Here is a 26,848-nt window from a genome sequence, read left to right as displayed (position 1 = left end):
AGGCCTGTGCCGCCCTTTCATGGATAAGACAACAGAACGCGGCGCCCTTTAATGTAGGGGCAGTGTGCAGCGTTCTGCAGCACTCTAGAGTCTGGTTATACGGCCTCGCATTGGCAGAGGGGAAAATGATGGGTGTTTGACTGGTAATCTTGGGTTGTCCACCCTGGCTGTGTCAACCTATCTTCGGCGCAAAAATGAAGTGAGGATTTAGTCTTGTAATTACTAGTTTGCGGTCTATTCCTAGCTGTCCAGGCTCACCAGTTATGGCCTGTTCCAACTGTTCAAGTTTACCAATTGTGGCCTCTTCTTGTCCAGTCACGGCCCAGGACGGCAACGGTCGGGTCGCGGAACGTGTCATGGGCGGGGACTAGTTTGATTGGCTGACTTTCCACTAAGAAAACAATCATATGATTAGCGGGAATCTCCCACAAGCCTCAATTGGACTGTTCTTCTATTGCCCCGCCCTACACGATGGAGTCAATGCGATCCTCTCTCCAAAGCCCACAAACATCGCAATCAGCTATCCTAAAAAATGGGGTGTGCAAGCAAACCGGCAACAAACCGCAACAGCCCGTTTAGGTTTAGGGTACCAGTCAGTTTGCGATTCAAAATATCAAACCTTCGCCATGTCGAACCCAACCGGCACAGCGCAGCGCACATCAATTCAGCCTACCATGATTGCACCCTTTCTACAACTCCGACCACCAAGCGAACCGTTGCAGCCAACCAGCGAGAACCTCGCCAAGACAAGATTCCGACACCCCGGGTACGCAGACAGCGAAAACATCATCCTCATCCTCCCAGCCTTTGACTCTAAGGGCATCCACCACGAGACCGCGCGCATCGCATGCTGCATCTTTGCCAATTGCGCATGGGATGGGTATTTTTCCCTTTCGCCGAATGGCCCACGCGTGCCACTAGGTCTGTCTAGACGACATTTTAACCGCGCCTACCTACTACTTCTGCGTCCCGAATGGTTCGTCCTTCTCCGCCCCTGCTGTAGTCTCCCCCGCTAAACAAGAATTCCTAGACTTTAAGTACGCAGTGGTGCCATCCCTTGGGCACTTCCGCTTTCCCAACCAGCTCCCCCAATTCTAGGAAGACAACAACCAGGCCCCGATCCTGTCCGCCCCAACTGGGGGCGAAACCTGCCGTATCATCTCCTCTCTCCCGCTCGAGACGGCACACATCATACCCGCTAAAGACGTCGACTGGTGGCAAGACAGCCTCATGTACGAGTACGCGCGCCAGCCAAGCGCCAGCATGAATACGCACTGCCCGGACAACTCCCTCAGGCTCCGGAAAGATGTCCACGCCCTCTGGGACGCGCACCGGTTTGCGTTTGTCCCCAAGCAGGGTGCATGGGTGGCCCATGTGCTCGAGGCGGGCGTGACGGATGAGCTGCAGGCGCTGTACCATAACCTGCAGCTGCAGCCCCTGGCGGGCATCAGACGCGAATACATGCTTGCCCGGTTTGCAATGGCGGTCTTGGACAAGGCCATGTTTGCGCGCCAGCCTAGTAAGGGATCAAGGCGGCTGGTATGGATTGGAGCGAGAGGCGAGGAACCGGAAGTGAAGGAATTGTCGGCGAAGCAGTGTCGAGAGATGTTTGGGGTTGGGGCCCGAGGGAAGAGCTCTAGCCGGAGCCCCAGTAAGAGTCCCAGCAAAAGAGCGAGGACTGAGGGCGATGACGATGACGAGAGTGGGTGGGGGGTTCAAGACAATAGTGGTGACTATTGCGATTACCCAGAACATGAGCCGCGCATGGGAGCAGACTGCAGCTGCTTGGGCTTAGATAGCAGCGACGAAGACGAAGAGGGCGAGACTGAGCGTGGCCAACCACGAAAACGCCTCCGAAGAGATGACGTGGTGGAGCGGCTACACCCCGAGCCCATTCGCATCCACCCCCCCTCTTTGTCCCGGTCAGCGCCGTCGCTTCCGGACGATGAAAGCCCGGAAACCGGCCAGCCGCATCCGGGTCTCCAATATCAGGAGCTAGACACTGGGAGACGGAAGCACATACCCACCTCACTAGGGACGCGCCTAGTCTAATCTTACCTCGACATCGCGCCTCTTTCCGGTTATCCCAAAGAGCGTCATGCTCGGGTTTAATCTACTCACTCAGGCCTTGATGATCTCTAGCATCTAGCATCTTGTCGTCTTTTTGCCACAGCGAGCTTGAGCCTCGCAATATCCCTGTTAGGGACCCTGTTAGGGAAATATCGCCGACCGAGGACAAAAGCCCGCGCTACGAGCTGGCTGCTGTTATCTACTGGGAAATGGCTGGCTTTCACCAGTTTACCTACGAGTATGGCGTCAAGGATACCGTCCTCGATTCTTGGAGCCTGTCTTTCTGCTGGTATTCGTTGCTCAAGGAGAGGACATCCCATTTGTTGCCCCGAGCAGAGTGCCATACAAAGCTAATAAAGGCCCTCAGGGTTATAAATCCAAGAAGAGAAGTATGGCGCGAAACGCCGGCACCCAAGATTCAAGCGAGGTGGGTGGAGATGGAGAAGGCTGAAATAACCTCCGACTTTCGCCAAGGTTGTGTTCTCAAAGCTGGCGCTGAAGCTGCCGGGCCATTCACTATGGATGACCAAGCGAATATTGAGACGGAGGTTCCGAGGGAACTGGGCCATATGACACTCGAGCAGATATCTTACTCCGTTGACTGTTACGGATATTACAGAACACTAGGTACCTGCTTGTTTGAAAAGCTGCAAAAATGGCCTGTGCGTAGGCGGGGGACCAGCTACAAAAATGGCCCGTCAATTCAGTATGTACATGTATGTACTGTACAGTACAGTACCTTGCGTATGTATGGATAGTACTTTGTACAAGACATACTATACTCCGCGTCGGCAGCTGCAGCTGGGATACTATGGTTGTGGGGAAACAGGTACCTCCACCTCCCTCAATGTGTTAGGCAGATAACCCATATCTAGCCGATTACGCCATTCTCGACCCCAATAAGAGAATGACCTGATCTTGGGCGACGACTTTGATAGATAGCGTGACCCTGCCTATAAAAACTTCAAAGATCGAACTACTGCCAGAATGTCAAGACACTCGACTATTTTATTACAATGAGTGTATTCATATTCATTTCCTAGCTATCCTACCTACATACCTAGGTACATGTACTTAGCTCGCACGCCCCTTTCCATCAGCATAGGAGCGGACCAATAGTCATAGCACCAGCTAAGGTAGGTACGTGACTGAGTTGCCAGCAATTATTATTAAACTGGGATATCGACAGCCGTTGGACTGTCCTTTTCTAGCCACCTCTTTTCAAAACCTCCTCCGAGCTATTCAACATGTCCTTCACGACGATACCGATTCTAGACCTGGCTCTGGCCCAGGACCCAGCCACGAAGCCCGCTTTTCTGGCTGATCTACAGCACGCCTTGATGGAAGTCGGCTTCCTATATCTCAAGAACGTGGGCATCTCAGACGATGTGTTTAAGCAGGTTATCGCCGAGGGCCGGGCATTCTTTGACATTCCCACAGAAGAAAAGTAAGAAGAACCATGTGTCTCCCTTTTTGTTACTGTGTCGATTTGATTCTGGTTACTGACGCAAGAGCGTCAGGCTCAAGATCGAGATGAAGAACGCGCCCTCGTTCCTGGGGTACTCACGTCTGTCGGCCGAAGTGACGGCCGGCGAGATCGACCACCGCGAGCAGATCGACATCTCGACCGAGCACCCGCTACCGGGGCCCGGGGCGCCGCTACACGCCAACCTCCTGGCACCCAACCAGTGGCCGTCAGCCGAAGTGCTGCCAAACTTCCGCAGGGTCTTCGCCGAATACCTCAAGACCATGGGCCGCATCTCCATCTACTTCACCAGCCTCATCGCCGAGGCCATCGAGCTGCCCAGCAACGCCTTCGACAAGTACTTTGACGGCGACGACCAGCACCACAAGCTCAAGATCGTCAAGTACCCCGACGTCGGCACGCTCGGCGCCGCCGGCAAGGGCGGCAACCAGGGCGTCGGGCCGCACAAGGACAGCAGTATGTTCCCCTCCCTCTATGCTGTGTCCCCACGACAGCGCAAAGACAAAAGAAGACATTTGATAACCCTGCATCACCCCCAAAAGTGCTCACCAGCTACCTCCTGCAAGCCTCGCACCACCGCGGGCTGCAGGTGCAGAACATGGCAGGCGAGTGGATCGACTGCCCGCCGATCGACGGCACGCTGGTGGTGGCCATCGGGCAGGGACTGGAGGCGCTGACGCAGGGGGTGTGCAAGGCGACGACGCACCGGGTGCTGTCTCCCGCGGCGGGCGCGGGCCCGCGGTTCTCGATCCCCTTCTTCCAGGGCGTGCGCGGCGACACGTCGTTCGCGGACCTGGCGCACGTGGGTGTCGGGCAAGTGCCGGAGCGCGTCAAGGCGCGGCGCTGGCGGGTTGGTCGAGGTGGTGTCGACGTCGTCGAGTTCACGTTCCGCGCCGGCGGCGCCGCCGCCACTCTCGGCGAGGCCACGCTGCGCAACCGCGTCAAGAGCCATACTGATGTTGGCGAGCGCTGGTACCCGGATATCCTGGCGAGTGTTAGGGAGGAGCAGGCCGCGCTGGCCAGGGAGAAGGAGAAGAAGAGGCTGGAAGAGCAGCAGCAGCAGCAGCAGCCTGCTGCGACGCAGGGAGATATTCCCCTTGCGCCAACGTCTGTAGAGGCGCACTGATATATATATGGAAATATGGTACAGGAGTACATACATTATCTAGTGTGAGATATTGCTTGGATCAGTAGGAATGGAGGAGAGCTTGTGTCTCCTGTCTCCTTTCTATCTCTCTTTCAAAAGGGGTAAAGGGGTAAACTGAATATCCGTTCAAAAACAAAGGCACCCCGTATGTTAATTTGGTTGAGTGCGTTCTGTAGCAAGCGTATTGTATTGTCGCTTAGTTTATTTCTTAAGAATTGCGTAGTTCCCCCCGTTTCTGTTCTCGCTCATCCCTATGATGCTCCCGTTCTTCGGGGACATACATGAGAGAGCATTAAGAAGGGGAAAGAGAGAAGAGACAGGAGAGTTTCGAACGTGGAGATTTTAGCAAGACGCCCAGGTATGGATTTAGCCTTTTTTTTCATCTTTTTTATTTTACCAAGTTCTTTTCTTCTTGATTGGTACCTAGTAGATTTCGGGCTAGGAAACAGAGAAGAAAAAAAAGAAACCCAATCAAAAACCCCCAACCAAGAGAAATCTTGTTACCCTGCGCCGCCGGAAGACCCGCCCCCCAACAAGATTCTGTTTCGGATTATCCCAAACCGCAACACGTAGCCGTAGACCCTCTTTTGCTGCGCGCGTAGTGTCTTTGTTTCGCCGACGACGTATATGCGTCACACATCGCCTCAGGGTACCCGGGGGGCGTCCATGTGGTGTACGTTTTGCGCTGGTGTGACATGGATACATGTCTCCGCTCTCGCTCTCTAGGCCTCGAGGGCATAGTCCGGAAAGCACTCGGTCATGGTCGAGTTGTGCTTGTTCTCCGAGTGCTGGGTGAGTCTGTGTTGGGCAGAGTTCAGTTTAGTTTTTCCACCCTGGTGATGGCTTGACGCTTTCAAGGGGGGGAGTCCGACATACTGCGCGGGGCGCACCGTGGACAGGAAAGGTGTCTTGCAGATACCGCACTGCACGTTCATGGCAGCGACGTTCTAGTTGTCCCGCACACTCCTTGTTAGTATCGCATGGCTAGAGAGGGGCCGTGGATTGGGAAAAAAAAGAGGCCGTACCGTCTTCAACTGCGACTTTGCGGGGCCCTTCGCATCCTTGGCATTGCGCGCACGCTTCGACGCCGCTTTAGCTCCCTAGGGGTGACGCGAGCTATGTTAGTTCCGCGCGCGCATACATCTAGAAGGAAATCGGGGGTGAATGGATCGTCCTTGTGGGGGGGGATCATACGTTACCGCCACCCATGTTGACTATTAGTGACTTTTTTGAGGGGAGAGTTGTTGTGTCTTTCGGATAAGTCGTGAATATGTGATGGGTGGTATGGTAGCAGGTGGTGGATGCTGGATGGTTTGCGAAATCAGGCAGGCGGGTTGTACGAAATACGGAGCGGCAGGTAATAATCAGGCAGGCAGGCAGATGAGAGAAACTTTTCCTCCCTGTTCAGCCGTCCCGGTTCCGAAGAAAGCGTTTGCGACTCGTTTCCGCCCCTCAAGCCCCCTGTCCCAAAAAGATTTAAGGTACTGGAGCGGTCTGGATTTTCGCCGCATGAGGAAAGGCCTAGCGGGCCCTTCCCTAAAGAGCCCGCTTCGTGACCGCACGTTGCAGGAAGAGGGACCCGGAGACCGAGACGGAGGCCTTTAGACCTGACCTTACAGTATTTTACCGTACTCGCCAGGCCTGGGTTGATGGAACAGAACGTCTTCTACGGAATATGGAAGAAGAGTGGCAATAAAGTATTAAGCTATCTTTGTTTATTTGGCACTTTTGTTAAATTGCACCGAACATATTAAGATAGAGCAACACACTCTTTTTTTGCTTTGTTTTATATGCCTCAGGTGTTCAAACATGCGAGCCCCCACTTGTTGTCACCCTCTGGAGCTCGCTGTTTGCGACCAATTAACTCCAAGGTTGGTTGTTTCTTCACTCCAGCACATCTTCAAGGCAACCCAAGTCTTTGAAGCCACAAGCTCCTGCATGATAATGGGTCAGAGTTACTGCATCTTGCCAAGTAATTTATCTACCCCCAGACCCCATTTTTCTCGTTTGTATCGTGAATTGGCGTCTCAATTGGGTACACGCAGCCTATTCGTACTTGACTTGATCACAGCTGTTCATTCATTGTTTGCCTACCTTAGGTCGTTGTCAGGGTCCGCATCATCTTGGGCCATTCCTCTCGGGTTTGCAGCCAGCATCCAACCCTCGGCGGGAAAGGGACGCGACACTCGTGTGGATTCCTAAAATCGGCGGCAGTTTTTTTCGGCGCGAGGTTCCGGGCCTCCTGCCGTCGCATTGAGCCTTGGGCCTTTGCCTGGTGGATCGGATCGGATCGACCTGGACCGGCTTCCTGCAGTGCCACCACGGTCTACGACAAGAGCCGCAATGGGAAACACCGGCGTCCCCTCTGTGGATAAAATATCCCATGGCCAGTTTGTCGATTGCCTCGGGAGATATGCGTCGTGCATCAAGGCTATATCCGCTTCGAAAGGAGGTATGCTGTCCGTCCTCTCTACATAGGTAGGTACCTATCTAATGTGGCCGTCAAAACTGCAGTCAAACCCGGCCAAAAGTCGCTTGCCGAACTTGACCAGTATCGCTATGGCGAGGCGCTGGATACCTTTGCTCTTGGCAAGACGGGATCCGCCATGGGCCTCGACGACGTCAAGGTTCTAGTCGAGTGGAAGCTGTAAGTGGCTCTCTGCTTCTGATGTCGTGGCCGTGGGATAAGTGGAACGTCGGTCGCCGGATCAGCGGCCATCCCATTGCTCTCAAGGATCTAGACAGTCCCTCAATTCACACGGAAAGCACTTCTATGGCTGCCAGCCACCTTGCTGCCAGTCGAGCCAGCTAACCCGTACTCTTAGTCGCCACGGAAAGTTCAGACCGACTCTGATGAAATTAGTTTCATCAAATGAGCCGGATGCAACCAAGAAAACCATCCAGAAGGCCTTCAAGCACTACCAGAACAAGACAGACGTGGCCGGCGCGCTCAGCATCTTGACCCAGCTGAAAGGTATTGGCCCGGCGACTGCTTCTCTGCTCCTCGCAGTTCACGATGCCGCAAACGTCATCTTCTTTGCAGACGAGGCCTTCTACTGGCTGTGCTGCGGTGGGTCAAAAGGGCCCATCAAGTACAATCTCAAGGAGTACAGCTCCCTGAACGACAAAGTACAAGCTGTGGCCAAGCGACTCGATGTTAAAGCTGTCGATGTGGAACGCGTCGCATTTGTTCTCATGCGGCAACATGCCGAAGCTGCCTCGGCTAACGGCCGCAGCGGTGGCGGCGGACCGGACTCGGCGGTGCCCGCCAGCGACGCTAAGAAGCAGCCCGCCAAGAGAAAGACCCCGGATGATAATAGCGATTCTAAGACGCCTATCCGACGGTCCAAACGGGGAAAGCAAGCCTGATAAGCATCCGAGTATAGAACCAGGTAGCACCACCCACCAGCGGCTGGCTCAGGGCGTGCCGGCGGGATTTTCGGAATGATCAACAATGCGTCGAAAAGGCATCGTTCACATGCAGGCAAGGGAAGGGAAGGGAAGGGTTCACCTTGTCAGCCCTGCGAAGACTTGACGTCGCAATCGAGCCGCTAGCCAGATACCCGAACCACTCTTCGGTCTTTTACCCTGCCTTTCGGCGTCGGGTAGCCCAAATTCCCCTATTGGCGAGCGATGCAAAATTTCCGGGTGTTACTTGACAAAGTCTGCACCGGCAATGACGGGCCGCAGCTGCGATGTCTAACCCCTGACAAACTAAGGGAGACAGCCAACCAGGGGTCCAGGGAGGGGGCAACAATAAGCGGCTAGCCACTTGCAACTTGGATTGCGGCTTCTCGATGGGATTCAAAGCGAATGCATGATAATGAACATGAAGTACCTGGCCATTTATTAAGGTCTTCGGACTTCGGCCCATGCAGGATTTCCCCTTATCAGTCAAACTACCATAGGTGTCTCAGTAGCCCGCTTCTTTTTTCTCCAGACTCTCTCTGGTTTTACCTTACCATAAGGCCCCCTTTCGAGGTTCGCCAGTGTTACCTGCACGTTTATGACATGCTTGCCGTTTGCATCTCCTGTCATGGCGATTTCAGCCTGGGCATTTCCCATCTCTACTAATGTGCCTACATACGGACCGCCAGCAAAGGAGCGTGGTGAGATGCGATCGTTTTCATACCAGGACCCCTTCCCCCTGCATCACCGGTTTATGGCTCTCAAGGAGGGCTTGTCATCTACGAACGAGACCGCTCTCATCCAGTCATGGCAACAGCTCCTCCATGATCTATCAGAGGAGGTGGATCTCATATCATCCAAGGGGTCTGGTATTGTGCCCACCATCGACTTTGCCAACATTGCGAAGCAAGAGCAGGCTGAAGGCTTTCTCGCCGACCTTAAGGAGAGGGGTGTTGCAATCATCCGCAAGGTAGTTCCACAGGACACCGCTCAGCGCTGGAGAAGGGACGCCATAGAATATATCGGGCAGAACTCTCGCCAAGCAAAGGCCATCGTTCCGCCAGACGACCCTTCCCACCCTCAGCGGCTCTGCGAGCTCTACTGGAGCGCCGCACAAACCGAAGCCCGAGCCCACCCCAATATGTTGGCCGCGCAGAAATTCGCCATGGGAGGAGCCTGGACGTCAAGAGACCCCGGAGCCAAAGTCACCACCAACTTCCCTATCACGTATGCCGACCGAATGCGGATACAAAGGCCGGGGAGTGTGAAGGGCGCTCTTGCTCCCACCATTGGTGCACACGTCGACGGCGGCAGCGTCGAACGGTGGGAACACGATGGCTACGGTCGGGCAGGGACATACCGAGAGATTTTTCAGGGTCGCTGGGAAAACTACGATCCATGGGAGGTGTGTGACTTTTCATTTTTGTCCCTATTTTTGCCTCCATATGAACCGGCTAGAGATGAGCTCCTACTTCTCCGATATTCCTGGCTTCGTATTCCTTGTATCCCTGTCAGAAAACCTGCGTTCTATTATTCGGGAAACTTACCGGCTTCCGTGTTTGAAGAGTAGCACCAGAATAAGCGTGACGAGCGACCTCTATCGCGGAGCTGGGACCTGTTCTATTTTTCGTATGTTCCAAGGCTTGCTGGCCATGGGGGACAGCAGCGCCAGCAACAACAACAGCAGCAACAACACCACGTCTCCTCTGCCCCACAAGAACGCGAGCTTCCGAGTGTGCCCTATGCCGCGTCTCGCCACGGCTTACTTCCTCCTACGCCCCCTCTTCTCCCTCTCGCCATCCACAGGCACTTGGACCCTCGACCGCCCTCAAAACAGCATCCTCCACGGCGCCGTGCCCAGCTGCCCCCAGGCCATCAACTCTTCAATGCATCCGCACCTGCAGCTTGACCGCAGCCTAGTAGCCCTACCGCCCCTCGACCCGGGCGACTACGTAATATGGCACCCCGACCTCATACACGCCATCGACGGCCGCGGCAGCGACAGCCATAATAACGACTGGATGAACTCCGCCACGCCAACACCGCCGCCGTGCCCGTCCTTGCACCTGTACCTGCCAGCCTGCCCCCTGACGCCGATCAACGCGCTGTACCTATCGCAGCAGCGCAGGGCCTTCATGCGCGGCCACCCGGGCCCCGACTTTGGCGGCTGCCCCGCGCCCGAGTTGTCGTTGTCGTCCGGCGGAAACGGCGGCGACCGCAGCCCTGGTCTCCTCAGTGGCGGCGGCCCCGACGCCCTGCGCGCCATGGGCCTGCTGCCGTACGACGAAGAAGACGCCGACACGGACGCCGAGAGGGCCGTCCTGGCCGTGGCCAACGCCATTCTGTTTCCAGACTTGTACGATATGTTGTAATGAGACCAACAACGCCCACCTACCCAAGAACCGTGTGTATATATGTATGTGTATGTGTGTGTCTGTACTACTTACTGATGTAGAATCTCACTTGGAGGCAACTCCCTATACGTATGCTGCTGGGGATGGCTTACCTACTTTGTTTATTTTCTCTCTTTGCTTTCAAGGATGGAATGAATGCTGAGTACTACACAATACATAGAATATATATTAGATTTCCCTTTTCTCTCTCATAACATGTTATTTCATTTATTTTTAGGACGCTTAAGGCGAACTACTGAACAATGTGATGTGATAACTCCCAGTCTTTACATAGGTAGGTACCTACCTCCCCTAGGACTCTTTGTAACCCATGAGCGTTGGGTTGCAACAAGGACATAACCCTTAAGACTCTTCAAGTCCGCTACTACTTTCTGCTAGGAAGGCTCCATTGTATTTGGCCTTGTTCATCAAATGTAGGTATCCAGGTACCTGAGACAGTTAGCCAGATAGTATAACATGAGGCCAAATGCTACATTAACAAGCTGTCAGCCTAGGCAGGGCAGGGTATTCGTTTATCCACCAAAATAGGCCGACCAAATTTCCTGTCAACGCCGCTGCATGTGAGCATGTAAAAATAAAGTCAATTCTCGCCTTCCGCAGAACTTATTCTCCTTGACGGAAATTCACACAATCACTAGGTGAGTATGCACAAAAGTGAACCACCACATTCCATTTACTCAACGTTACTTGCCAAAGACCAGCTCCACTGCCTTCCGTGTGCAACCTACCCTGATATAATTTTTTACACCTGAGAATACTTTCATCGTCTCACCACCGCACATCCCCTCATATTATGAGGTTTGTCTCTCAGACGAGACAAATTCCCAAAACAGAGAACCTCGAATTATTTCCTCAGCCGGACATTTGAGGAAGTGAGCCCGGCAGATTCTCGTCGGCAGTTGTGTTTATTTTCGTCAATATCCATGGCGAACTGGTTTACTTGAGCTTCTTGGGGGTCCCGTCCTCCTGGGACTGGGCGTACTTCTCGGAAAGGCTGTCGTACTCGCGGTGGAGGCCGGCCGACTGCTTCTTTAGGTTCTCGAGGTCCTGCTCCTTGAGGGCAAGGGCCTTGCGGAGGCGGGCAATCTCGCCGGGCTCGCCGGCCATGGCCAGCTTCTCGGCCTGCTTAGTGTTCTTCTCAGTGCCCTCGTACTGCTTGACGCGCTCCTCGAGCCGGAGCACCTCGAGAATCATGATGTAGGTCCGGTTGAGAATCAGCGACAGGAACAGCGTGAAGCCGCAAAGGTACATGTTGCGCTGCGAGTAGAACTTGCGCGCCTGAACTTCGAGTCGCTCGTGGCCCATGATGGCAGCGCCTCTACTTCGCGGAAGGGTTCAAAAGGTTAGTGCTCCCCCTCAATTTATTCATCTTTAGAGCATGTGGGAGAACGGGAGAGAGCAAAATCAAATGGAAGGGGAAAGCTTACGAATTGCCCCCGTTATTTTCCGCGGCGGCGGCCAGCTCGACCTGGACCCGGTAGACGCGGTTGACGCTGTCGATGAAGAGAATGAGAATAAAGACGAATGTAATCTTCAGCCAGTATTGCAGTTTTGCCACGAATGGGTTTTCGGATATGAAGCTGCGCGTCGATAGCAGACCCGGTCAGTTGGTTGTTTAGAGGCCTCGAGAACAGTAGGCCGCCGGGACAGATGAGGAACGTACGTAAACATCTTCCTGCGCATGGCAAACGGAAGCGGGATGATGAGGAACACGAAGAGACCCATCTCAGCCATGAGCAGCATAAAGACCTGATTGAGCCATGCTCGTGGTTAGCCACGACGTTTGTAGGGAGGACGCCCGCCCGGGTTGGATCCATTTGAGCATGGTGCGTGCGTACCAATGTGTAGTAGAGCGTCATCTTGGGCGAGGGTTATTGCGGGATTCGGCTTATTCGTAAATTTTGGAGAGGAAAGGGAAGAAAAGGCCGTAATTCGGTTTACACGACGACCAAAGGCACGATGTTGCCTTGTTGTCTTGTTGGGCTTGCGGGCGATGAACTGGTGAGGACAGTTTCGACGCAAGAAATACAGGAAGACTCCGCTGGGTGACGTGGTTGGTGCAGAAGCCAGGCAGAAGTGGGCTGAAGCTCTAGCTCCCGTACAAGGAAAGACCAGGGTGGGATGTCGACAACGTCATTGCTGTGGCTGGGGCGCGTGATTTGGTGGGCTCTTTCCGGGCGGGGCGAGGCTGGCGATAAAACCCTAACCCTGGTACGTAAACGTCATAATTTGGGCTAAAAGCTTCGGATACGGTGTGGGACGGGAACCAGAGCAAACACAGCTGAAAGTAGGTATTTCTGTCATCTGCTTAACTACTTTCTAGTACAACTATGAACGATCCTGAAGAGCAGACTTACACGACCGATGAAATAGGGTTCCATTCGAATAGAAGGCTGCAGCTCCACAATGGCACATGGGGTACTCCAGACCAGCGGCTTGGCGGGAGTTACAGCCCGTCATCACTTCGTTGGATGCATCCTGGAACTGCATCCAGGAACTGACTGATTGGGAAGACTTTGAACTTTACATTTTCCGGTCGAACACAATCTGTGCTCACCGCTCGATGCCCGTTGCCCTGTCCCGGGAAGCCTACTCGTCAAACTCAACAGCCACAGCTGGCCTGGATTCCAAGGCGGCAATAACGAAGTTGACGGTGCTCTTGTCCTGCCCATCGTACCTACGGTATAGGTACCCGACAGTTTTAGCCCGGTTCGCAAGACACGGCGATCCTGGTCTTCGACACGTCCAGGAGTATGACTACATCATCAAAGCATACGATCCAACCGTCGACTGAATCTCCTTGGTACATGGAGCCAAGATATATTCGAATTGAAATGACTTTTCATCCCCGGCATCTGCCAGCCAACGGACCAGGTCGACGACGTCCAAGTCTACTGATTAGGCTGAGGTTTCTATCACAATCAGCCGAAGTTATGTCGATTCCTTTTGACGAGGAGCCACGGCATTCCTGAGTACGAGAGACATGGCCTAGTCCCATCGTAACAGGTTCATCCGGCAGGGAAACCCGAGCACTCCGGTCCGGTGTACCACCAAAACGTGAACCACAGGCGGCAGAGGCGCGCCATCCAGATGCAACCACTGATTTGTGGCTCGACGGGGGTTTCGATGGCATGACCTTTGCCACGCCGCAAGTGTATGGCGCGACGAGTTCTGATGTATCGGGGGACCAGCAGCAGCCAGCGCCGCTTGTTTCTGTGGAACCACCGCCTCCGGGCTTCGCGACAAGTGTCAAGCCAGGCCTGGGGTGATGTATCGTCGGTTATATTTCGTCCGAAGGAGGATGAGTCTCGCCCAAGGAAGACAGGTCTGGAGGTCAATGATGGTGCCTTATTTTTGACCTTCTCGCTCTTCTCCTTTTGTGTCCTGCTTCCCTCGCTAGGTTACAGCTCTCTTTGCTGTTATGGTTAACGCGCCTTTTATTGCTGGATTTTCAAGCGAAAACAATTGTTCTCTACTTGTTTGAAGCTGAGACCTCATGTTTTTGCACAACGGCAATCTAGGTACTTCATACGACGAATGAGATATTGTCCGCAAAATTTGGAAGGAACCTAGGTAGTCAGATAACTTTCAGATTAGCTCATGTCTATAAGGTGGCTAAAATCCTTATGCATCGGGAGGTATGTTAGGAGTTGGTAGCGTATCCATTAGATAGGTTGGTCGTTGGTAGTTCGCAATTGGTTGGTGGTTACCTAGCGGTTGGTGGTTGGTTTGAGTGCTTGCTGCAAACCTCGGGCGCAAACCTCGGGCGCAAACCTCCAGAATTTCCCCTTTTGCGCCGCGCAGGGAGCCAACGCGCGTCCCCGCGGACGGAAGCCCGCAAAGCGAATCCGTGGATGTGCATCAAGCGTCCGGCAGAGTTTCGGCCGGAGGCGCTCTTTCTTCGGGGCTGATGAACCGAGACATCCTCGCCACAGCCACCGCTTGGCTTGCCCTTTTCACCCTCACTGCAATCACTCAGCAATTCCATTGGCTGCTTACACAACTGAATACGCGGCTGACCATACTCAGCCGTTCTTCAGACAAAGTCGAGGTTCCGCTTCTCCCGACCTAGCTGCTTTGTTCTCTTGTTCTTTGACCCGCCGCATTGCATTGCATTGCATTACTGTGTGTAAGTGAGTGCAAACTCTCAGCAGCAAAACCCCGCCCCCTGCCCCGGCGCCCTGCTTCGCCGCCGCCGCCGCCGCTCTCAGTGGGAGGGGAATCCGAGGCCAAGAATGGACTTGGATGGTGTTTCGCGCTGTCTTGCTGTCAAAGGGTACATGCTACTAAGCGCATCAGTACAATCCAATCCCTCAATGTTTGCTGGCGCGGTACTTGGGCGGAATAAGTATTATAGCCTAGAAGACCAGCCAGGAAAATCCTCAGATGTTTTGGAGAAGAGATAGGCCTCTAGGGTTCCAAGATAAGGATTCCAATAACTTTTATCCCCGTCGCCGGAAAACCTAGAGGGCCAGCCGTAAAAAATTGAGGCCTTTCAAATCTTGGAAAGTCCCCCGCTAACAAACATTCAGGGATTGGAGTGTAGCACCAACCATGCAGGTCTGCGCTGAGTTGGTTTGGATTTGCCTCCATTCGGGGAAGCGGCGGAAAGGCTGAAGGCTTTTTCTTTCTTTGTTGTTTCGATGGTGACAAGAGGATTGGGTACCTTAATTAGGTACGCTCCCGTCCCTCAAGACCTCACACCTTCTCCCCTCCACATCCGTCTCCATCTGTCTCCCCTCGAGTCCAGGAGCGCCGAGAATGGAACCAACGTCTCTGGACAATTCCCAAAAGAATACGACCAAAGAAAACAAACTGTAACTGCCCAATTGTTTCGACCCATCAGACGATACGAGTTTAGTATTTATTATTTTCCATCCTAAAACTCTTGGCGGGTTCCTGCGCCTGCCAGTTTTGGCCCGTTCTTTTTTTCTCGTGTTACTTGCGAGGTTCCATCCGAATCCGTCACCACCTCAAGTCCCGCTCCCGTACTTCTGGGAAAACCACCATCACTCGTCACTCCATTTCTTTATCGCTCCCTCCGGCCCTCGTGCAAGGTACCTCAAAGTTTGACCCTATTACACCTCTGTCCTATATACTTCACAAAGAATCGGCTTTATTTCTCACTTCTTTTCTATATTTTCTCCCCTTTCCCGCTCTTCCTCCCTCGACGCTATAAATCCGAGATACAGCAAACGACAAGGTTTCGTCCGTTACTGCTTCAACCACCAACGAGGCCAAAAGGAAGGGGAGGAGACGAACAGCACTTTGGGTTTATTTTATCTTTGTCGAGGAGAACTTGCCATTCCCTCCAACATTTGGGACAGTCACAAAATAGAAGACATCACTTACTTTGCAACACTCCTAAGGGGCGCCCATACAGGGAGCCATGCGCTTCCAATTCAACATTCAGCTGCCGCTCTTTCTCATAGCCGTGGCCTCTTTGGGCGGCTTGGTAGCAAGCTCGCCGATATTCTGTCCAGAGGTAGGCTAATTAGCTCCGGGTTGTCCCACCGCTCCCCGTTCCGCTCTCAAGGTGCTTTGTTATTGCGCCACACTACTTTCCCCTCCAAAGCCTACACGCTAACTCGTTCTTCTCTACCGTCCAGTCCAAACGAGATGCTATCCTCAAAGGAGAGCTCCCGAAAGAGGCTTGTTGCAGTTACGGACGCTGTCTGGGGGATGTGGTGATCGCCATGGTCTGAAAGAAAGGGAGCCGTAGAGTTGCCGGCCCGGTCGTGCGATTCGTCCCAGTCTTACCCTCTACCTTTCACGTTATGTCGTTCGGCGTCCTGCTCGAGGAATCTACCTAAAGCACCTTGCTGGTCCCCGGAACGGAATCAACCGAACAGACCGAAGAACCCAGGTTATCGATCGCGGAGCTGAGTGCCGGCCCAGGACGAGGCCCTCTATTCCGACTTCAGCATCCATATCCTATGCACACGCCTGCGCGCGCACACATAGAGCATATTGGTATACACCAGGGAGCGGAATATATATGCGCAAAAGAGAAGTTAACCCCAGTGAATCACGTAGCGTGGTTTCGCTCCGATCTTTCGATTCGACCCGATACCTGGATACTCGGGCATTTTCAACACCGAACCACCCAAGCGTGGATAATGGGTGGATGGATGGTGATATCATTACTCGATATCTCACCAGCCCCAGGTTTCCGGGTCCTGTTAACCCATTTTAACTTTCTTGTTACTTTCTTCACTGCTTGGACAGTGTATCCGGTTTTTGCACTCTTTAAGAACTGTATTGGCTTAGCTCGGCGTTGGCGGAATAGGGTGGGTGGGATTCGGTGTGATATTATGGGGTTGACGAATAAACGGTTGAACGGCGCGCATACGCATGGGCGTTGAATTGTTCTTGGATTGGGGGGTTTGTGGTTGCGTGCGACAGCCGTCTTGTCCGTTGCTTGCTTTGCATGGCGCGACTCGAGTGGCGGGATGGCGTTCTTTTAGTGTTTTGAAAGTACGCTCGGGCAGGCATCATGGCGTAGGTTGAACGAAGGTTGCCATGGCGCAATACAAGCTTAAAAAGCGGATATCGTGGTTACCAGCAAACGGACAAATATGACACATATGCTAAGGTAGTCAAGTCAGGATGTTCCTTGATCTCTCTTTGTTTCTGTGCCTGTCCATCTCTCCGGAATCAAATTGTACAGGTGTTGTTAATATAAGCTTTATCAATGCAATTTCTCCCTCATGTTAAAATATATCCCATTCATGCGTTCAGCATCGTGAGTACTGCCATCTCCTCTATGGTCGGGTCACAATCATAAGAGTATCATAAACGCCCCTCAGCCAGATAATTTTTCTCTCTCTTTCTTATCTCCCTGCCTTACGCCCGGCTAGATAACGGCTTAATAGAGCAAAAGCAAAGCAACGACTTATTCGAAGGAAGCAGCTTTGCAAAATCCGGACGAAAAATAAGATGATACGACGTGGTCAGATTGGTTGACACTTTGACAGATATATCTGCTCATTACTTGCATAGCTAGGCTACTTAAAAGAATATTAAGACAAAAAACAAACGACACCAGGGATTCACTGGTCGTCACCGACCTAACTACCTCTGGTCTGGCCCTCACCAGCTTATCTATGGGAGAGCGGACGTGATTCCGAGTTTTCTAATGGGTATGGTCGTATGTGGAAGATCTAGGTTGTAAACGATGCTATATGCGGGTTTGCAAATCGGCCAGTATCTATGGCACAGAGGACGAGTCTGCGCGCTGTGGTCTTGAGCCACGCGGAAGAGCCGAAGACGCGAGCCACCCTATGCGGACACGAAAATGCGAGTCCGGGGGGGGAACCTGATCGTGACTGTGCTACAGACTGATGGGGTGGATATGAAAAGGAAGCCGGCGGCCTGATCGCCGAGTTCTGCCGATGTCGCAAAGGTAACCTGCTGGTTTAAAAACGCGAGATTGCTGAAATACATGGTGCGACGCTCTGGATGCAACGACCCGGCTGTGTCTCGATGTCATATCCTTTTGTGCTTTGGGTCTTGAGACAATGTTGTTTTTTTTGTGTTGTATGAAGGAATGGATGAAAAGGGGGTTGTCAATAGGGTTGAAGAGAGGAGGGGTCAGGGGTAACTAAATGCAAGCTTTATAAGGGCGCTGCACAGGGCCGGCACAAGCGCACTCTATTTAAGTTGCTCCAATGGATCTGCAAAAATAAACCCCACCTCACCTCTGCCCAGTGTAACGGTGTTTTTTTGCCCCGCCATCCACCTTACTGCGGTTCTTGGGAGTCGCGAAGTCCCCCCACCTTTCACCTCGTGTTGCCTACCTAGGCTGCCCACCTCGAGCTTCGAACTCCAGAGCTTCTAGGAATATAAAAGGGTATCGCAAAATTTCGCTCGTTTTTCTCGCTGCTATTCCTAGCCGCGGCGCGGTCGGCTCGCAAATGAGCTTCGCAATCGAAGTGCCCGGCGAGGCGGCTCCTCTGAGCATCTTTGAGCTGGGAAGAGCCCTCGAAGCCGCTGCCACTTCAACCGACAATGCCCAGAGACAGTCGGCCGGACAGCAGCTCCAAGCCTGGGAAGTCCAGCCAAACTATTATTCCACTCTCCAGGTAACAGACACCAGCATATGCCCCTTGTCCAACAAGTCCTGCCTCGAAAACTCCCCTCTGACTTGACTTGCTGCGCCGTCCACAGACCATATTCCTGGACAAGTCACTGCGCAACGAGATCCGCTTTCTCGCCATTATCCTAATCAAGAACGGCATCGAGAAATACTGGAGGCGCTCTGTTAAGAACTCGCTCAAGCCCCAAGAGAAGGACCTGATCCGCTCCCGGCTGTTCCAGGGCTCGATAGACGAGGAGGAGAAGAACTTGTCGCTGCACAATGCTCTCGTAACTGCCAAGCTCGTTCGGATAGACTACCCAACTGAGTGGCCTGACGCCGTACCCATGATTATCAACATAACAAGATCGTCAAAAGATGGAAACCCGGTACATCTGGGCGGCGCGCTGCTGCTGCTGCTCCGTGTCGTCAAGGAGCTGGCCACAGCGCGCATGCGGCACTCACAGACCACACTGCAGGCAATAACGCCCGAGCTCGTCCAGCTGCTGGGCGAGATATACACGGCCAAGACTGCTTACTGGCAGGATTTCTTCACCAAGGGCCGCGGGGAGGAAGACGATGCCGACTACGCGATGCAGAACAGCTTGACGGCCCTCAAGATCTTGCGCCGGCTCGTAATTATTGGCTACGAGCAACCGCACACAGACAACATGGTCCGAGAATTCTGGTCTCTGTCGCAGAGCCAATTCGACCAGTTCCTTCGCGGGGTCAGCCACGAGTCGTGGATCCCAATCCCCTACCAAGACGTGGTCGGCAAGCACCTCATACAGTTCACCAAGCTGCACATCGACATGTGCGAAAGCCGGCCTGCGAGCTTCCCCCTCCTGCCAAACTCGATTCCCCTCGTCGGCGCATATTGGAATCTCGTCAAAGATTTCTCAGACGTTTTTGAGAAGTCCGGTGGCATCAAGCAGTCCTCTACCACGCCAGCGGGGAATCCCAAGCACGAAGGGCCCTTATCAGAGAAACTCGCGCTCAAGGGTCTCCTGTTGATACGGAGCTGTATAGCTACTGCCTATCGGCCAGCACAAACGTTTAAGTACCGGAGCGTCGAGGCTAAAATTCTAGAGAAGCAGGCTATAGAGGCTATCAAGACGGATTTGCTGACCAAGGACCTGCTATACGAGATGGTCCAGGTCATAATCAGCAAGTTGTTCATCTTTCGCAAGTCAGATCTCAACGCCTGGGAGGAAGACCCCGAGGGCTGGGAAGCCCAGGAAGCCAACGAAGGCCAGGCGTACGAATGGGCTGTCCGACCGTGCGCCGAGAGGCTGCTTGTCGATCTGCTCATTCATTATCCAGACCTGCACCAACCGCTACTTACTTACTGCGAGCTGGCCATCAAGGTCCAAATGGACATCGTCACCAAGGAGGCGGCGTACTGCGCACTGGGCTGTGCCGCCATCACCGTTAACAAGGAATTCGACTTTGATCAGTTCCTGAATGCGACGCTGGTCAACGACGTGCAGATTGATGACACGATGGCCAAACTGCTCCGTCGTCGGATAGCGATTCTCCTGAGTCAATGGGTGCCAGTCAAGATAGTTCCGACTAGCCGAGCCGTCGTTTACGGGCTCTTCCGGCATCTGATGAACCCGGACGACAAGCACAATGACGAAGTTGTGCGCATCACGTCAGCCCGCCAGTTCAAGCATATCGTCGACGACTTTGGGTTCGATGCAGAGGCTTTCCTCCCATATGCATCCGACTATTTCAACCTCTTAACTGGTCTCCTCCAGGAGGTGGACAGCGACGAGGCGAAGCTTGCGTTGCTGGAGACTCTGCGGCTTATCGTGACACGAATGGACGAGCACGTCTCGCAATTCGGAGACGCCATTATGGCTACCATACCTAAGCTCTGGGAAGCATCCGGAAGCGAAGAGTACATGATTAAGCAAGCGGTGCTCGCGATCATGTCCTCGTTGGTCATGGCAATGCATGGCGAGTCCCAGCGGTACCAAGGTACCATCACCCCACTGCTCCGAGAGGCAATGAACCCGGATTCCGCCCTCAACCTTCACCTCATTGAAGAGTCAGTGGAGCTTTGGAAATCCATGTTGATGCAGAGCACGCCGCCCATCAACTCCGAAGTCACACGACTGGTGGAACTGGTTCTGCCACTTCTGCAGTATTCATCCGAAGTATCAAAGAGTTGCCTTGAGATCGTTAAAAACTACATAATTCTTGCCCCGAGCGAGATGCTGAGCGACGGCCTTCGACGCCCGACTTTGATAGCATTGAAAGAAACACTAGACGCAACGAGCCGAAAAAAGGCCTACCTCGGTGTGACCTCGATAGACCTTATTATCCGCTCGGCGGAAGCACTAGGCGGCTCTCAGGGTGTTTCGCTTATCGTCCAGGACATGATGGAAACTGGTATTCTTGTGAATATCTTTGAAGGCCTCCACAGCGCGTGGGAGGCCGGTCAAACAGTGGGCCCCAACAAGAAGAAGAGCAAAATCAACAGCCTCAACGAAACGGACTACTTCGCCATACTAGCCCGCATCGCGGTGGCGGACCCTGCCGTCTTTGCCACCATGCTGTCCGGCCTCGGCAACGGCCTCGAGTCGGTTTGGCCGTGGCTTGCTACGCGGTGGTTCGCCAACTTTGACAGCATGAGCGACATCAACCGCCAGAAGCTCTCTTGTCTGGCGCTGACACGGCTCTGCGAGCTGCCGAACCCGATGCAGGACCTCGTCCTTGCACGCCTGCAGGACTTCTTGTCTATGTGGACCAGCGTCGTCACGGAGTTGACGGACGACCCCGACGGGCGCGACTGCCTAGTCTGGGACCAGCTGCCCAGCAACGCCTACGACACCCCCCTCGACGTGTACGAGAACCGGGCCGCCTGCAAGGATCCGGTGCACGCCGTCGCCGCACTCGAGTTTGTTAACCTCAGACTGCGCGACCTCGTGCAGAGAGCTGGCGGCGAGCAGGCCTTTGAGGCCAACTGGGCTGTTAATGTCGACAAGGAGGTTCTGGCGGGGTTCCAGAGACTCGGACAGCCGAGGCAGACGGGTGAATGATTGACGACTGTGCATGACTTGACTAAGTGGCGGTGCGAGAATGGGGTGTTATGTTAGGGTAATTGTGTTCTTTTTATTGGGAAAACATCAGGACTAGTGCGCGCATAGCGAGCGAGGATATGGTAGACAGGAATGGAAGGAAAAGACTGGCTGACTTTTGGTGAATTGATGTGGAATTACCTGGTAATCCAGTGTTTGAGGAGAGGAGCATAGCTACCTACCTTAGTCTATCTAGGCAACTAAAACACACAATGAAGATGATCAATGTGGGTTTTCATATAGTTCTATAGTTAATGTTCCTCATTGGGATTAGCTGCTCGAGGAAGGTCGGCTAATGAATGAGGGATTCTGGTCGATTCAGTCCCTAAGCAACCGATATTTGTTGAAGCGGAAAATGCGGCTGGTTGCAGTCCCATTCATGTAACCAAAAAGGGCTTGAGAGGGAAGCCGCAACAAGCTCACTGCATGCTTCCTGAATAACAACCAATCCTAAAGCTCGATGCGGGGCGGGGATCAGTGCCAGCTGAGCGAGCAGCCCCATCAGGCGACGCTGACGAGAGTGTTTCAGGATATGCAACTGCCAACGGTTCCAGGTAGGATGGGGGCGGTCGACCTCGGACCACCGCCGCACAGCACAGGGCCGCCATGATGCCCATCGCATTACCCCGCTGTTGGCTTCCTTGCCCCTCAAGCGTAGGGCGACGCCCAGGCATGAACCGCATCAAACACGCCGCCGCCGCCCGTTGTTTCTTCCTTCTTGTGTCAGTCGATACATTTACCTATCGAAATCCATTGCTCATTGCCAACAGCCAACATCTAGATAGATTTCTCCCGTATCCCATCTTCTCTCTTGCCTGCCGGTTGTTTGTGTGCTTTGTCTGTCTGTCTGCCCTGCCCTGCGCGCCTCCAAGCCCGTCCACCAAGGTGCATATATATACGTTTGCGTATATAGGCTGTCTTTGACGTGGTTGCGAGACTCGAATTACGTCAATCGTGCCATCTGCCATCGACGACGACGAAAAGCCTCGAGACCCCGACCTCTTCGATCCCAACAGATCCAACTTCGTGATCCCATCTCCCGCCCGTGCCAGTACCAAGCAGCCAGCCAGCTCTTGAACTCGCGACTGGACAAGAACACCACGCCCCAAACCCCTCCCCCCCCCCCAAAAAAAAACAGGACAGACATAGAAGATGGTCGGGCGCGCTCACAAGCCCACGGCCCTGGCCAGCACGCCGGGCCTGCCACCGCAGCCGCAGGTGACCTTTTCCGACGACAACTCGCGCGTCACGGCCGTGCTCCCCACGGGCGAGAGCCTCGAGGTGCTGCTGTACGGCGCCACTGTCATCAGCTGGAAGGACGGCGCCGGCGATGAGAAGCTGTGGCTGAGCGACGCCGCCAAGCTCGACGGCACTAAGGCCGTGAGAGGAGGCATTCCCCTCGTCTTTCCCGTACGTCTCCTATCTACCCATGTATTACTTATATTCATTATATATACAACATGCTAACTTGGCTGCCCGCTAGGTCTTCGGCACGGCCCCGGACCACGCGCAGACGTCCAAGCTGCCGCAACACGGGTTCGCGCGCACGTCGCGGTGGGAGTTTCTGGGTAAGTCGACCTCGGAATCCGAGTCGGCGGGGGGAGCCAAGGCTGCCGCCTCGTCCTCGTCCTCGAAGGCTACCGCTGCCGCTGCCGACCAGTCGGTCAAGCTCGACTTTGGGCTCAGCTCGGCCAATCTGGACGACAAGACGCGCGCGCTATGGCCGTTCGCCTTCAGCCTCATCTACGGCGTCACGCTCAACCGTGACAGCCTGACCACGAGCCTCGTCGTCACCAACGACGATGACAAGCCGTTCGACTGCCAGGTGCTGCTGCATACGTACTTGCGCGTCGAGGTATGTTTTCCTAAAACTGCTTACTGGTGCGATATACTAACACCCGAGAAACAGGACATCTCCAACGTGAGCATCACGGGCCTCGACGGGGCGTCGTACGTGGACAAGGTCGATGGTGCCAAGACCAAGACGCAGTCGTCGGGCGCCGTGCAGATCACGGGCGAGACGGACCGCGTGTACACGCCGGCGGCGGCGCCCAGCGCGCCCGTGGTCGTCGTCGAGGGCGGGCGCGCGGGCTTCAGCGTGACGCGCGACAGCCTCGGCGACGTGGTCGTGTGGAACCCCTGGGCCGACAAGGCGGCCGCCATGGCCGACTTCGCGCCCGCCGACGGCTTCCGCCGCATGGTCTGCGTCGAGGCCGGCTCCGTCGCCGACTTCCAGACCCTCGAGCCCGGCGACGCCTTTGAGGGCGCTCAGACCATCGCCATTGGCTCGCGTGCTGCTGCCGCCTGAGGGTGGCGGTGGCCGCCGCGGCGCTGTCGCTGCTGCGCGCCTTGTCGTGCCGCCGCCGCCGCCGCCGCTTCTGCTTCCTGCTGCTGCTCCGAGAACCTGGCTCGGTTGTGAGAGAATATGCAACGGGCTGAACGAGCGAGCGAGCTTGAAGCTAGTGACTAGCGTCGGTGTGGCGGCAGCGGCGGCGACGGAAATGGACAATGACTGTACCTTGTGAATGTGCATGGCATGGCTGGCATGGCGCAAGGCGGGACGTAATCGGGAAACGTGTCTCATGTGGTTTTATGTGTTGGGTTGGGTGATGATGCATGCGTGTGCCATATGTGAAAGAGGCGCATGTCCCTGCATAGGAATTCCATCTTTCCTTTTTTTCTAGTTTTCACGTGCATCCATCCATCCAATCGTCTTTGGCCCATATTTTATTATCGTCCCCTTTCCTTTTTATTAAAGAAAGCCATAGAAATTTCAATGTCATTGGGGAATGAATGAACCGAATGGTTATATGCCAGTGGGGAGAAAAGAAATTAAAAGGAGATAATCTCTTTTTTTCATAAATCGGGATGGCTTCCATTGTCCGTAACACCATTACTCCATATCGTAACTTTACACTGCCTGGATAAACATGGCTGCTTGATATGCATGAAATCCGATTTTTATTCGGGTTCTATTCCCTTATGGGCACGCCAGACGAACCAACTCCCTTCTTGGATTTTGTGTCTGACCGGGTGTGTGAGTGGTGCTGCGAATAACCCCCAAAAATATCTCGATCGGGTAAATGTGAATGATTGCAACATGTATTGCATAACATCTTCTCGTCTACCTTGAGGCGGACTACATCTGCACAGTCTTCTTTTTATTTTTCCTTTTGATATGCCAGCTGTCGATTCTCCAACCCTCACAACGCCGAATATACCCCAAAACCCCGAGTGAATGCATGCGAATATGACAATGATGACAGTGATGACAGTGATGACGATGACGGCGACGGCAATTCATACACGCTGCTGACTCGCACAACGCGTCACGCCGGCGGCGGCGGCGGGGCGCCGTCCTTATCCTTGCGCTCGCAGCGGTAGTGGTCGGCGATCAGAAAGGCCAGCTCGAGGGCCTGCTTCTCGTTGAGGCGCGGGTCGCAGAAGCTGGTGTAGTTTGTGGAGAGGTCGTCCTCGTCGAGGCCCTCGCTGCCGCCGAGGCACTCGGTGACGGCATCGCCAGTCAGCTCGAGGTGGACACCGCCCAGGAAGCTGCGCTGCTCCTTGTGGATGCGCAGCGTCTGCTGCAGCTCGCTGAAGATGTCGCTGAAGGCGCGCGTCTTCACGCCGGCCGCGCCCACGCTCTGCGTGTTGCCGTGCATGGGGTCGCACTGCCACACCACGGTGCGCGCGTACTCGCTGTCCTCGACGGCGCGGATGTGGCCCGGCAGCAGCGATGCGACCTGGCCCGCGCCGTACCGCGTGATCAACGTGATCTTGCCGGCCTCGCGCGACGGATTGAGCCGCCGCAGCAGCGCCAGCAGGTCCGACGCGGGCGTCGTCGGCCCGACCTTGACGCCGATGGGGTTTGCGATGCCGCGGAAGAACTCGACGTGCGCGCCGTCGATCTGGCGCGTGCGGTCGCCGATCCACAGAAAGTGCGCCGACGTGTCGTAGTACTCCTTAGCGGGGCGGGCGGCGGCAGCGGCGGCGGGAGAAGGGGGGAGGGGGTTGTCCAGCAGGCGAGTCAGACTCTGCTCGTAGTCCAGCAGCAGGCCCTCGTGGCTCGTAAACAGGTCAACCGTGTCGAGCTTGTCGGTCTTGTCGGCGCCGACGGTGTGCATGAAGCGGAGCATGTCGGTCAGGAAGCTGACGGCCTCGGAGTACTTGGCCTTGAGGAGGGGGTCGCGCACGTGGCCCAGGCCCCAGTCGAGGGGCCGGTGCAGGTCGGCGATGCCCGAGGAGATGGCGGCGCGGATGTAGTTGAGGGTGGCGGCCGAGTGGTGGTAGGCGCGGACGAGGCGGGAGGGGTCGAGGTCGCGCTCGTCGAGGTGGAAGCCGTTGAGGATGTCGCCGCGGAACGAGGGCACCTGGCGGCCGTCGACCGTCTCCATGGGGCTGGAGCGGGGCTTGGCGTACTGGCCGGCCATGCGGCCGATGCGGACGACGCGCTTGTCGGCGCCCCAGATGAGCACCAGGCTCATCTGCAGGAGCAGCTTGATCTTGGACTCGATGGCGCCCTGCTCGCAGTAGTCGAAGAGCTCGGCGCAGTCGCCGCCCTGCAGCAGGAAGGCCTCGCCGCGGGCCACATCGCCGAGGTGGGCCTTGAGCCGGGCGATCTCGCGCGGGTGCACAATGGGCGGCAGCCGCCTCAGCTCGGACAGCGACTTGGAGAGGGCGGCCGGGTCCGGGTAGTCGGGCGCCTGCCGGATGGGCTTGGACCTCCACGAGTCGGGCGTCCACTCGTCGACGTCGGCGGCCGAGGCCGGTGCGGGAATGGTGCGGGTGTGACTCATTGTGAGATGTGGCCGCAACTCTTCGTGGAAGAGCTTCTTTGTGTATATCCGGAGTATGAGACTGGGGTGTGAGCCTGAGTCTGAGCGAGTTAGCCACCTCAAGCTGGGTGGGATAGCTGAGTGAGTGTCTCGAGGAGATATTCTAAATTGAATAGCGGCACAGGAAGAGGCAGAGCAAAAGCTGAAACCCCAATGGCAATACAAGAATGCTACAGGGAAAAAAGGAGAAGAAAAGAGAAAAAGACTTACCAGTCCGTCGAGAGCCGCGGGCTTTCTCTTCGGCCTCGTGGCTTTGAGACTCTGCTGCAACTGCAACTGTGACCAACAAGGAAAGTAGGTGAGAAATGCTCGCCAACGGGATGAA

At 54.7% G+C, this 26,848-nt stretch overlaps 12 protein-coding genes across 12 annotated transcripts; 9 read left to right on the top strand and 3 right to left on the bottom strand.

Moving 5' to 3' along the window:
* The first annotated feature begins 145 nt into the window (after window positions 1–145).
* On the top strand, window positions 146–1,123 carry B0T26DRAFT_65543 (uncharacterized protein). Its single transcript, XM_060438625.1, has one exon. It carries the CDS (start codon window positions 408–410, stop codon window positions 1,014–1,016), a length of 609 nt encoding a protein of 202 aa, XP_060303208.1. The 5' UTR covers window positions 146–407; the 3' UTR covers window positions 1,017–1,123.
* On the top strand, window positions 819–2,165 carry B0T26DRAFT_761446 (uncharacterized protein). The gene is made up of 2 exons (XM_060446399.1): window positions 819–1,002; window positions 1,039–2,165. The coding sequence occupies exon 2, from the start codon at window positions 1,231–1,233 to the stop codon at window positions 2,050–2,052; it is 822 nt and encodes a 273-aa protein (XP_060303207.1). The 5' UTR covers window positions 819–1,002; window positions 1,039–1,230; the 3' UTR covers window positions 2,053–2,165.
* Window positions 2,166–3,215, top strand: B0T26DRAFT_65491 (uncharacterized protein). Its single transcript, XM_060438588.1, has one exon. The coding sequence runs from the start codon at window positions 2,280–2,282 to the stop codon at window positions 2,826–2,828; it is 549 nt and encodes a 182-aa protein (XP_060303206.1). The 5' UTR covers window positions 2,166–2,279; the 3' UTR covers window positions 2,829–3,215.
* Window positions 3,216–3,317: 102 nt separating this feature from the next.
* On the top strand, window positions 3,318–4,682 carry B0T26DRAFT_737039 (uncharacterized protein; the record flags this gene model as incomplete). Its single annotated transcript, XM_060443393.1, has 3 exons — window positions 3,318–3,517; window positions 3,591–4,012; window positions 4,099–4,682. The coding sequence occupies 3 exons, from the start codon at window positions 3,318–3,320 to the stop codon at window positions 4,680–4,682; spliced, it is 1,206 nt and encodes a 401-aa protein (XP_060303205.1).
* A 758-nt stretch (window positions 4,683–5,440) lies between these two features.
* On the bottom strand, window positions 5,441–5,803 carry B0T26DRAFT_606263 (At2g23090 like protein; the record flags this gene model as incomplete). The annotated part of the gene is made up of 3 exons (XM_060435824.1): window positions 5,441–5,501; window positions 5,580–5,650; window positions 5,729–5,803. Coding segments are annotated over 3 exons (207 nt in total), but the record flags the coding sequence as incomplete, so codon positions are not given.
* Window positions 5,804–7,046: 1,243 nt separating this feature from the next.
* On the top strand, window positions 7,047–10,483 carry B0T26DRAFT_737038 (uncharacterized protein; the record flags this gene model as incomplete). Its single annotated transcript, XM_060443392.1, has 6 exons — window positions 7,047–7,155; window positions 7,218–7,350; window positions 7,529–8,047; window positions 8,259–8,308; window positions 8,801–9,516; window positions 9,677–10,483. The coding sequence occupies 6 exons, from the start codon at window positions 7,047–7,049 to the stop codon at window positions 10,481–10,483; spliced, it is 2,334 nt and encodes a 777-aa protein (XP_060303203.1).
* Window positions 10,484–11,461: 978 nt separating this feature from the next.
* On the bottom strand, window positions 11,462–12,681 carry B0T26DRAFT_798202 (B-cell receptor-associated protein 31-like-domain-containing protein; the record flags this gene model as incomplete). The annotated part of the gene is made up of 4 exons (XM_060446941.1): window positions 12,364–12,681; window positions 12,189–12,274; window positions 11,953–12,105; window positions 11,462–11,846 (listed from the first exon to the last, which is right to left on the bottom strand). The coding sequence occupies exons 1-4, from the start codon at window positions 12,382–12,384 to the stop codon at window positions 11,462–11,464; spliced, it is 645 nt and encodes a 214-aa protein (XP_060303202.1). The 5' UTR covers window positions 12,385–12,681.
* Window positions 12,682–15,914: 3,233 nt separating this feature from the next.
* Window positions 15,915–16,230, top strand: B0T26DRAFT_635014 (uncharacterized protein; the record flags this gene model as incomplete). The annotated part of the gene is made up of 2 exons (XM_060436682.1): window positions 15,915–16,010; window positions 16,135–16,230. 2 exons carry the CDS (start codon window positions 15,915–15,917, stop codon window positions 16,228–16,230), a joined length of 192 nt encoding a protein of 63 aa, XP_060303201.1.
* A 2,211-nt stretch (window positions 16,231–18,441) lies between these two features.
* B0T26DRAFT_633953 (armadillo-type protein) lies at window positions 18,442–21,649 on the top strand (the record flags this gene model as incomplete). Its single annotated transcript, XM_060436587.1, has 2 exons — window positions 18,442–18,609; window positions 18,695–21,649. 2 exons carry the CDS (start codon window positions 18,442–18,444, stop codon window positions 21,647–21,649), a joined length of 3,123 nt encoding a protein of 1,040 aa, XP_060303200.1.
* Window positions 21,650–22,244: 595 nt separating this feature from the next.
* On the top strand, window positions 22,245–22,823 carry B0T26DRAFT_688084 (uncharacterized protein). The gene has a single exon (XM_060440962.1). The coding sequence runs from the start codon at window positions 22,295–22,297 to the stop codon at window positions 22,610–22,612; it is 318 nt and encodes a 105-aa protein (XP_060303199.1). The 5' UTR covers window positions 22,245–22,294; the 3' UTR covers window positions 22,613–22,823.
* B0T26DRAFT_64749 (aldose-1-epimerase) lies at window positions 22,606–24,186 on the top strand. Its single transcript, XM_060437901.1, has 3 exons — window positions 22,606–23,098; window positions 23,172–23,543; window positions 23,598–24,186. Exons 1-3 carry the CDS (start codon window positions 22,841–22,843, stop codon window positions 23,994–23,996), a joined length of 1,029 nt encoding a protein of 342 aa, XP_060303198.1. The 5' UTR covers window positions 22,606–22,840; the 3' UTR covers window positions 23,997–24,186.
* Window positions 24,187–25,017: 831 nt separating this feature from the next.
* On the bottom strand, window positions 25,018–26,484 carry B0T26DRAFT_737034 (DAHP synthetase; the record flags this gene model as incomplete). Its single annotated transcript, XM_060443391.1, has 1 exon — window positions 25,018–26,484. One exon carries the CDS (start codon window positions 26,482–26,484, stop codon window positions 25,018–25,020), a length of 1,467 nt encoding a protein of 488 aa, XP_060303197.1.
* Window positions 26,485–26,848: the final 364 nt, after the last annotated feature.

This window comes from Lasiosphaeria miniovina, assembly GCF_030549165.1.
Source record: "Lasiosphaeria miniovina strain SMH2392-1A chromosome Unknown B0T26scaffold_1, whole genome shotgun sequence".
Classification (NCBI taxonomy): Eukaryota; Fungi; Ascomycota; class Sordariomycetes; order Sordariales; family Lasiosphaeriaceae; genus Lasiosphaeria; species Lasiosphaeria miniovina.
This window is presented reverse-complemented; position numbering and strand designations above follow the sequence as displayed.